The 10,847-nt window shown below is 34.3% G+C and overlaps 1 protein-coding gene across 2 annotated transcripts; it reads left to right on the forward strand.

The window, feature by feature from the left end:
• Nucleotides 1–1,395: 1,395 nt before the first annotated feature.
• Nucleotides 1,396–10,574, forward strand: LOC310727205 (NACHT, LRR and PYD domains-containing protein 3-like). Of its 2 annotated transcripts, XM_083543427.1 has the most exons (12): nt 1,396–1,508; nt 1,903–1,981; nt 2,956–3,040; nt 3,123–3,224; nt 3,597–3,710; nt 4,184–6,052; nt 6,665–6,826; nt 7,387–7,560; nt 8,036–8,200; nt 9,093–9,266; nt 9,974–10,147; nt 10,317–10,574. In XM_083543427.1, the coding sequence occupies exons 3-12, from the start codon at nt 3,003–3,005 to the stop codon at nt 10,492–10,494; spliced, it is 3,150 nt and encodes a 1,049-aa protein (XP_083399553.1). In that variant the 5' UTR covers nt 1,396–1,508; nt 1,903–1,981; nt 2,956–3,002; the 3' UTR covers nt 10,495–10,574. The 2 variants fall into 2 exon arrangements, with proteins under 2 accessions (XP_083399553.1, XP_083399554.1); XM_083543428.1 differs by lacking the exon at nt 3,597–3,710.
• The last annotated feature ends 273 nt before the right edge of the window (nt 10,575–10,847 follow it).

A 10,847-nucleotide genomic window follows, 5' to 3' on the forward strand; every position in this document is an offset into this window, starting at 1 on the left:
TTGAATGTTGAATGAAGCCACTGATCGATTATGCGTAGATGGTTGATCAGTTATTTAGATTCGGGTTTTTCAAGAGTCCCACAAACCCAAATATTTCAGAGTCAAAATATAAATTGGCAAGAAACTATAAATTTGTAAAACCCATCTAAGCATAGTTACGAAGTAAAAACATTTGGAATTCTATGTGTTAAAACACTGCTGTGTCATTAGGTGTTATTTTAATATAAGAAATGCAAAAGAAATGCAATGGTTTTGTAATGGTGGAGTGTCGAGTCTGTCTCGTTAGGAGCTTCCTAATTGGGTGCAGTACTGTTGGATCTTCTTATTTTCGCCTGAGTAAAGCAGTCTTAATTTCAGGGAGAGAAGCATAGACCTGAACACTGCAATCTTTATATTCTACCTTTAAATTACCTTTTTTATTTTGACAGTACAAACAATGATGGTTAAAAAAAAGTGGACTGTCTGAATGATGTTGCTCTGACATCAAAGAATGAAGGCGAAGCTCAGGAACTTGATGGCCACATCTATAAGATCTCTAAGCTGAATGGATATTGATAATGATGATATATTTCTTTTTTAAGTGCTTTGCTATTTTTTTTCTTGCTGATTATTCAGATTTAATAACCTGTCATCCTCTTGTTTGTCTCCTCAGTTCGTTTTGTAAATTTCCTTAACTAATTGGGCAGACTCCATAAGTGAGGATCAAGGATTTAAGCAGCGTTTGAAATAACACGAGATATAAAATACTATTTTGGTTATGCTGCATAACCAAACCTTGGTAAATACCCTGCCCAAGATGCAACTCTCCAAAGCTCCAGACAGCATTAATGTAACAGAAATGACTACAATTACTCTATTTTTTAATCAATATGTTTATTTGCTAGAGACAAAAAGGAATTTAAAAGTAAATACAAAAATATCTTTAACCTTGTTGCACTAAAATATACATTATTTACTATGGATTATACAAGATATATATTTTTTCTATTTTGTATTGTTTTTATTTTTGTTTTCTTGCTTTATATCCTAGTTTAAGCTCTTAATAAAAACAAAAAAGTCATGTGAAACATGTACGTTTAGATACTACTACTACTACTACACATAATAATAATAATAATAATAATAATAATAATAATAAGAAGAAGAAGAAGAAGAAGAAGAAGAAGAGGAAGAAGAAGAGAAGGAGAAAAAGAAGAGAAGGAGAATATGAGAAACATTATTTTTAAAGTTCTAATTGGAATTTGTTATAATTTGCATTACTTAAATTATTTTGCCCGAGAGGGAGGAAACTGCACATTTGCTGAGGGATATAAAAGAAGATGGGTCAATATATTATACGCATGCGCACTGAAGAGCGTAAACAGCAATAGGTCATGCGGGGACCAACGTCAGTTGGTTTATTCCCTTCGGTGCGGATGCGCATGCGCGCTCTGTCACAACAATATCTGCGAAATGCGGAAAAGAAGGGCGGTTGCGCAAGACATTTTATTCGGAACTTCACGGTTTTTGTAAGTGTTATTTAATTGTATTATGTTTAGACGATAGGAGTGGGTAATATAAAATATATTGTGCTTAGATAAAGTAAATAAAACTGAGTAGGTTTTGTAGACCAACACCACTGCCGTACCTTCCGTTTTAACGTGTTTATGTAAAGTTGTAATTATGTAACCGGAATGAAATTTTGTATTCAGTAAATAAATAAAGGATCCGTTAAATGTGTTCCTGTCGGTAAACTTAAATCCACAGTAAACCTTAAGCTTAAGCTTAAATAAAAGAGTCGATATATTATATATATATATATATATATATATATATATATATATATATATATATATATATATATATATATATATATACACACACGTTTCTGAAAAAAACGAAAGTGAAAGTATTTGTTCTCAGCCTCTGACTCATCTTGAGGAACAGTTGGAAGGAGGAATTTTAAGGGCGATAATTGAGATGAACATAAACAAGGACTTGGGTGAGTGAGTGATTTCTTTTAAACTGAATGTCTACAATTTATTGAAGTAAAAATGTAGCAATAAGAGAAGTGACTATAAGGAAGTGGAAAAGAGAGAGAAGTCTATTTATTTATTTATTTATTTATTTATTTATTTATTTATTTATTTATTTATTTATTTATTTATTTATTTATTTATTTAATCAGATGTGTGCTGTATAGTTATTTTTTCCTGTTTTATTCTTTATGTGAATCTGAAATGTTAAATGGCTGAATTATTTTAAAGCGAAACTTTGACATTTTAAAATGTTTTTTATTGTGGTGGAAAAGTGTAGGAATTGATCATGAGGTGATTTTAAACCATGTGCTCTCAGGGTTTTTTTTCATCGTTCCTGAAAGTGGTGCTCTAATCTGCTTTAACGATTGCAGTATTACTCTCAAAATTGTCTAGTTCAGTGAAACTTACAAATATTACAATGTTAACATAGAAACAATCCCAATAAAGTAACTCCTAATACAGATATTCAAGCAATACAGCCACATGCTTGTAATATCAGAGACCTTTAATGAGAGACATGAAGCCGCTCCTTAGTTTTTTCAAATTGGGCTAATTCATTTATATTCTCTACTTTTCATTTCAATTTACATTTTTGTTAACAATGTTTGAATTCTTTGACAATAAAAAATATGTTGCTTCTGCAACTAAATGGAAAAAAAACAGAAACACATTTATAGTTAAGTATTTCTTCTAATGTCCTTCTGTATGCTTTCATAGTGTCCTGGATCCCCCATGATCCTGATTTTGATTAAACATTTACTGAAAATGAATCAATTAATGATTAGAAGTGTGTTTGTCCAAATATATTGCATCATTACTAAATAATAATTTAAGAATATGAATTTGTATTAACAAAAGAGCAAGATTTGTATCTATATAAAGGTTGTGAATTAATTTTTTTTAGGTTTTACAACATGTTTGTTTCTATGTTTCCTAGGAATATAACTCATCCCAGAGATCAATGACTCAGCTGTAATCATAAAAATGCACAGGACTGTTTTGACCCCTTCCTCAAAGAAGGGGTAAAATACCAACTTTCCTATCATAATTACCTGAAATATGTAGAGCATAAATTACTAAAGCAATGTTTATAATGTTGTATAGTGAACTCCAGAGAAGGCACTCAGACTGTGTCTCCATGAAGAGTGACATGTCTATGGATCTTCCTTGGAACTTTAGAAATGGAGATTCCTTATCTGTGCACAGGTAACATCCCGAAGTACTTATAGTTTTAGTAATTATAGTCATATGTAGTTGTTTTAGTAATTATTTTTTCAGGTCAAAACGACTTTCTGAATCTGTATAATGTAAAAAATGTTGTTAATGTGTATTAAAATCCAGGCAGGTAGATCACTGATCCATGGTTGTCTTTATGAAGAGTTGTGTGTCTATGGGAATTTCTCTAAAATACCTACCATGCTGTAAACTTTTTTCCATGCACTGTTTGTACCTGGAATATTCAGCCAGTATATGTAGAAAAAGAACATTTAAAAAGTCTTTAATAAATGAATACGTAAATCACAAAAACTGTTTAAGATGTAAATAAATCACTAAAGGACCATTTATAATGTCTTACAGTAAAATCAAGAGAAAGAGATACTTGCCAGAACACAGCTGTGTATCCATGAAGAGTGACATGTCTATGGATCTTCCTTGGAACTTTAGAAATGGAGATTCTTTATCTGTGCACAGGTAATATCCCAAAGTACTTATAGTTGTTTTAGTAATTTATTTAGGTCAAAATTACATTTAATAAGGTTTTTAATTACTCTAAATTTACTTAACTGTCATTACAGAATAGAGCCACTACTTTAGTCGTTAATAATAAGGACATTTTTCAAACCAAAAAACACCTCAGTAGATCGACTTACAACTAAATTGCCTCTATGTAATATGGACTGATCGCCTACCTTCATGTAGTATAATTCTGGATAAAGTTAAGAAATTCGATACCTGTGAACCTTTCTGGCAGGCTAAAACAGTAAAAACAGTGGAAGATGTTTTCTCCATCCAGCTCCACAATGTTTCTTTTTGTTCATTATAGGAACTGTGTATTTAGCATTGTGTTGTTCAAAAGTTAATGCACTAAAATTATTGAATTATTTTAATTATTAGGTCATAAAACTTAATGTCTCACTATGTCTTTCTACTTCACCCTATCACAGATGCAACCCAGAATCTGCTGTTGTAGATGAATTCCAGAAAAGGTATAAATTTAATCTGAAGAAGAAGTTTCAGTGTATAAATAGCGTGAGAGTAAACCAGGACAATCGCACGCTCCTGAATGAGATCTACACAGAGCTCTACATCACAGAAGGAGAGAGTGAAGACATAAATAAAGAACATGAGGTGAGACAGATCGAAGCAGCATACAAGAGAAAAACATTAGAGGAACCACCAATCAAATGCAATGACATCTTTAAGTGCTTTCCTGAGGAAGACAAACCTATCAGAACTGTACTGACGAAGGGAGTCGCTGGTATTGGAAAAACTATCTCTGTTCAGAAGTTCATCCTGGATTGGACTGAAGGAGAAGCAAACCAGAACATCCCCTTCATATTTCCACTTTCTTTCAGAGAGCTAAATTTAATGAAGGACCAAAAACTGAGTCTGGTGAAGCTCCTTCATGTCTTTTCCTCAGAAACAAAAGAAATAGAAAAGTCCAAAATGGAAAAGGCTCTGTTTATTTTTGATGGATTGGATGAGTATCGTTTTCCTCTGGATTTCCAGAACACAGAGACAGTGTGTGATGTAACTGAAACAGCATCAGTTCATGTGCTGCTGATAAACCTGATCAAAGGGAATCTGCTTCCCTCTGCTCTTATCTGGATCACCTCCCGTCCAGCAGCAGCTGATCAGATCCCCTCACAGTGTGTCAATCGAGTCACAGAGGTACGAGGATTCAGTGACCCACAGAAGGAGGAGTATTTCAGGAAGAGAATCAGTGATCAGAACCTGGCCAATAACATCATCACACACCTGAAATCATTAAGAAGTCTTTACATCATGTGCCACATCCCGGTCTTCTGCTGGATCTCAGCTTCTGTTCTAGAGAGAATGTTGGGTGAATCAGAAAGTGGAGAGATTCCCAAAACTCTGACTCAGATGTACACACACTTCCTCATCATTCAGACAAACATCATAAGAGAAAAGTACTTAAAGAAGCAGGAAATTCATAAAGAGACGATTCTTAAACTGGGACGACTGGCTTTTCAGCAGCTGATGAAAGGAAACCTGATCTTCTACGAGGAAGACCTGAGAGAGTGTGGCATTGATGTGACAGAAGCAGCAGTGTATTCAGGTGTGTGTACGCAGATCTTCAGAGAGGAGTTTGGGCTTCACCAGAGTACAGTGTACTGCTTTGTTCATCTGAGCATTCAGGAACATCTCGCAGCTCTGTATGTGCACCTGACCTTCATGAAGGAAAAGAGAAATGTTCTTGTAGAGATCTGGTCCTCGAAACCAGAGATTTTTTCTGTGCACAAGTTGTCCAAATCAGAGGTTTTTGCACATTTTTTAAATTTCACTAAAATGCAGATCCCTGATTATATGATAAATGAAAATACAATCTTAGGTGTTCATAAGAGTGCTGTGAATCAGGCTTTAAACAGCGAGACTGGACATCTTGATCTTTTCCTTCGGTTTCTTCTGGGACTCTCGTTGGAGACCAATCAGAATCTCTTACATTCTTTAATAAAACACACAGGAAGTAGCTCTCTGAGCAGGGAGGAAACAGTTCAGTACATCAAGGAGAAGATCAGTGAGGATCATCATGCAGAGAGAACCATCAATCTGTTCCATTGTCTGAATGAACTGGGTGATAGTTCTCTAGTGGAGGAAATCCAACAGTACCTGAAATCTGGAAAACAAAGGAAACTCTCCTCTTCACTGTGGTCTGCTCTGGTGTTTGTCTTACTGACATCCGAACATGAGCTGGAGGAATTTGACCTAAGAAAATATACCAGTGAAGAGAAAATAAGAAATTTGGTCCTTGTAAAGGTGATACCTGTGATTGCAGCATCCAGTAAAGCAATGTAAGTAAATGTGAATATGACTGTGCTACAAAATGTGAAAATTTGTTTACATAAGGAAAAAAGACATAAGAAGGATTCAATGTAAACATGCTGGCCCAATGTACCGGTTTGCATCATATGAAATAAAAATAAGCTATAATGAGTGAAGATATTTTTTACATTTCACTATTATATTTAATAGAACAGTATATTACAGTACATTGTCCAGTCCTGGAAGCAATTTATTTATATAAATACATTATTGCATGTTATTTGTCTTATAATTTATTAATAATTACAAGAGCTGTAACTCTTCTGTGAAAAACACATCTCGATTAGAACCATCATCATTTAAAACTAAATAACTAAAAAATATTGTTTTTACATATACTCATTTATAATCATATTTATACAATGTATTTATTAAGTGCTTCAGGAATTCTTGGATAAGAAAAAAAGCTTACTGGGCTAATCTTGAGGCAGTATTTGGGTTACATAAAAAATACATAACTGCAGGTTTTGTTTTTAGCATTTAATAAATACAATTAATACAATTTAAAGGTAAAGAGAAAGTATTCAATATGAAATATTTTGCACTAGTGTATTTTTTATGTGTTATTTTATTTTCTGTAGTATTCAGCATGTAACACTTGAAGAGAAAAGCTGCAAAGCTTTGGCCTCTGTGCTCAGTTGCAACTCATCCAATCTACGAGAACTGGACCTGTCTGGGAGTAAACTAACAAACTGTCTTTCTGAAGTATTGGGAAATCCTCACTGTAAACTGGAGACACTGAGGTATGATCATCTCTTTGAAAGTTACAATAACATTCATAGATCATTATGCAAACTATCACAGCAAATGTCATATGTTTTCTGTCATGTAGAAAAGTAAAATAGCAATTAGGCAATACAAAATCCTTATTCCTTCAGGATAAGTTATGCAATTAAATAATCTAATTAAATTACATATGTTCAATTTCCATGCAGTAAACAATTAGGTGTATGTCTCAATAACTGTCATATTGTCAGGAGTCAAGCATCTCTAATCAAACAAATCCAGAGATCCATAAACCACAAAACTAGTAGTAACTATAGATGTTGCATTCTCTCTATTAAGACATCGATTACACCTATCTTTTCATTCCTTCCTTTATTTATTTTCTCCTTCATTCATTGATTTATTTACTTATTCATTCATTCTCTTTTATACTCTGATTAAAATCAGGCCTGTTCTTTTTCAGCTTTATCCGCTGATAGTTTAAAACCACACACAGTTTAGAGAAACTACTTATTGTTAATTATACTGGTTAAGATGGAAATTTGTTGTTTAAGAGTGTCATATTGTGTTTTTGCAGGCTGAATAATTGTGGTTTCTCAGAGGAAGGCTTTGGTGCTCTGACCTCAGCTCTGAGATCAAACCCCACACACCTGAGAGATTTGGATCTGTCCTTTAATAAAGTAGGAGACTCAGGAGTAAAGTATCTCTCTGCAATACTGGAGAATCCTCACTGTAAAATGGAGAGATTGTGGTAGGTTCCTCTTTTTAAATCACATTACCTGGTCCTCAGTAAGACATGTTTTCTAGTAGTCCATCTCAGCCACTTGTTATTAACCCCAATTAACAGTTCAGTTTACAGTTCTATTAATCTCTTTTATTTTCTATTTTATTTTAATCTTATTATAGCAGTTACAGTTGCATTTACAGCTAAATTAATCGTTTAAATGTCAGGAAACTGGCAACTTGTCCCAATAGCACACTTTTGCACCTTAAGTTGAGAGTAGTACCGAATTACATATAAATCTTACTTATGACAAACTTTGAGCAGAATATGTAACCAGCCATTTAAAAAAGACAATGTTTATTGTTCCCAAAAAGCACATTCAAATCGTATGGTCAGGTGTTCACAAAATTTTGTCCATAAAGTGTATATCAGTGGATATGTCAGTGTATTAGTGTATATATCTCTCTGTGTTATTAAAGCGTGTGTCTTTGTGTCTCTGCAGTTTATATGGTTGTGGAGTCTCAGATGAAGGCTGTGTTGCTCTGAGTTCAGCTCTGAGATCAAACCCCTCACACCTAAGAGACCTGAATCTGTCTGAGAATAAACTAGGTGACTCAGGAGTAAAGTTTCTCTCTGGTATACCTCATTGTAAACTGGAGAGACTGTGGTAAGATAATCAAGTTAAAATTACCTTCTCCTCAGCAAGACTGAATCTGAGGCTATTTGTTCATAGAAATATTTTATCTTGTGTAAATAGTGCACTTAGGATCAGGACTTTTTAAATTGTGGAAACAGAAATTAAGAATGAATCTATCAGCTTTGCCACCTAGTTAATGCTATATTTTTTAATTCTCACTGTGGATGTAATGAACGCCAATGTTTGGCAAACAAATGTGTGAACAAATAATTTTGTAGCTAATTATTATTTTTTATTAGATTTTAATGCAGCTACAATATGTTTTTTGTCCTGCGGCGCAATTGGCTTTATTTGTTTTACCACATCAGAGGATACATTACCGTTAGCGGGGTGGGTGAGGCTAACTCTCATGCCGAAATCCCTCGGGGTACCCCCAACTTCACAACCATTTCACTAATAAAGATTTTAGCTGAACACCTTTTTTAAGAACCATCAGCTCCTTCATTTTGCATTTGATTCACTGCACCACTTGTATAAATGTCCTTGTATATTGTATATTGTAAATGTTTAACAATGTGTACTTCCTTCCTCCTTTGCCGTATATCTGTAGGAATAGTATAATATAAAAACACACATACAAATCTTTTAATAGAACTAAATTAAGTTCTCCATTAAGAAGTCTATTTACTTATGCTTATACATCCAAATTGTAATTTTTTTTTTTTTTACTGCATTTGTATATTTTTCTTCTTCTTATATTTTGATGTTTTTTTTTTTGGCTCATTCTAATTTTGCTGCTGTTGTAATCTGTGAATTTTAATTTATGAGAAAGTTTGAAACAGTACATTAATTGTAAATATAATCTTATAAAAATGTTAAAGATCAAATATGATATTAAAGATTGTCATTGTTGTTTCTGCAGGTTGAGTAATTGTGGTTTCTCAGAAGAAGGGTGTGCTGTTTTGACATCAGCTCTGAGATCAAACCCCTCACACCTGAGAGAACTGGATCTGTCTCAGAATAAACTTGGAGACTCTGGAGTGAAGTGTCTCTCTGTCGTACTGGAGAATCCTCACTGTAAACTGGAGATTCTGAAGTAAGATCACCTCTCAGAAGTCATATGACCTGGTCCTCTGTAAGACACATTGTCTAATAGTATATATTAATATAACTACTCTAATAGTAAGACTGAAGCAGAGGTTTTAGGTTCATCATGAATGTCCTGAAGTAGGAAAAATGTTTTTTTTCTCACTGCATTCTGATGATTTGTAACAGACTCCTCCTAAGCAGTTGGTAAAGTGACAGGTGACATTTTCTCTGACTGATTGACCAAGTCCCCTTGCCAAAACATGTACTCACTTGGAGTCTTCCAAATTGCCATTTCAGCCAATGTCCATTAACCTCAAGTAACAGTTAAATTTACAAAATGTTTTATTAATTTCTATATTTGTTTATTTTAATCTTATTATAGCAGTTACAGCTGTATTTACTGTAAAATGAAACGTTTAAAAGTCAGGGAACAGACAAGTTGTCCCAATAGCATACTTTTAAACCTTATGCTGAGAGGAGGACAGAATTACATATACATCTGACTTCTAACTTACAAGCTGTGAGCAGAATATGTTACCAGCCAATAATTAAAAAAAAAAAAAAGGGAGATGAATGTTCTCCCCTAAAACCGCCTACAAATGTTATGAACGTTAAAAGACTTGTTATGGTCATGTGTCCACAACATTTTGTCCATAAAATGTAGATTATTTAAGTGTCTGTGTTATTAAAGAGTGTGGTGTTGTGTCTCTTTAGGTTGCATAGTTGTGGTGTCTCAGATGAAGGCTGTGTTGTTCTGACTTCAGCTCTAAGATCAAACCCCTCACATCTGAGAGACCTAAATCTGTCTGGGAATAAATTGGGAGACTCAGGAGTGAAGTATCTCTCTACCATACTGAAGAATCCTCACTGTAAACTGGAGAGACTGTGGTAAGCTGCTATCTCTGAGTCACATGACCTAGTCCTCAGGAAGACACATTTTCTAATAGTGAGACTGAAGCAGATGTTTTAGGTTCATCATCAATTGTACATTGTACTTGTCTTGTAATGTTGTGTCATTGTAAATGTGTTGTTTAAAAATATAATTGTGTCTCTGCAGGCTGTGTAGGTGTGGTGTCTCAGATGAAGGCCGTGCTGTTCTCACTTCAGCGTTGAGATCAAACCCCTCACACCTGAGAGACCTGAATATGTCTCAGAATAAAATAGGAGACTTAGGTGTGAAGTGTCTTTCTGCTCTACAGGAGAATCCTCACTGTAAACTAAAGATACTGAAGTAGGATCATCTTTTTGAGAGTCGCATGACCTGTTCCTCAGTGAGGCACATACTTTAATAATATTGAGACTGATGAGGTTAATCGTTAAGTCAAGTCAAGTCAAGTCAAGTTTATTTGTATAGCGCTTTTCACAACAGACATTGTCTCAAAGCAGCTTTACAGAAAACAACAGTGAAGGTGAATGGTGTGCGTTTGTCCCTGATGAGCAAGCCGTGGCGACAGTGGCAAGGAAAAACTCCCTTAGATGATATGAGGAAGAAACCTTGAGAGGAACCAGACTCAAAGGGAAACCCATCCTCATATGGGTGACATCAAGAGTTTGGTCATAAATCTTTCAACAATACAGAACAATTTGT

Source organism: Silurus aristotelis (genome assembly GCF_946808225.1).
Source record: "Silurus aristotelis genome assembly, chromosome: 6".
NCBI classification, from domain to species: Eukaryota; Metazoa; Chordata; class Actinopteri; order Siluriformes; family Siluridae; genus Silurus; species Silurus aristotelis.

Bases quoted from the DNA above. Each gene is read 5' to 3' on its own strand.
- LOC310727205 (XM_083543427.1), top strand. From the start codon at position 3,003: ATGCACAGGACTGTTTTGACCCCTTCCTCAAAGAAGGG. The intron at 6,827-7,386 runs GTATGATCATCT...GTGTTTTTGCAG, and splicing joins TGTAAACTGGAGACACTGAG to GCTGAATAATTGTGGTTTCT. The intron at 9,267-9,973 runs GTAAGATCACCT...GTGTCTCTTTAG, and splicing joins TGTAAACTGGAGATTCTGAA to GTTGCATAGTTGTGGTGTCT.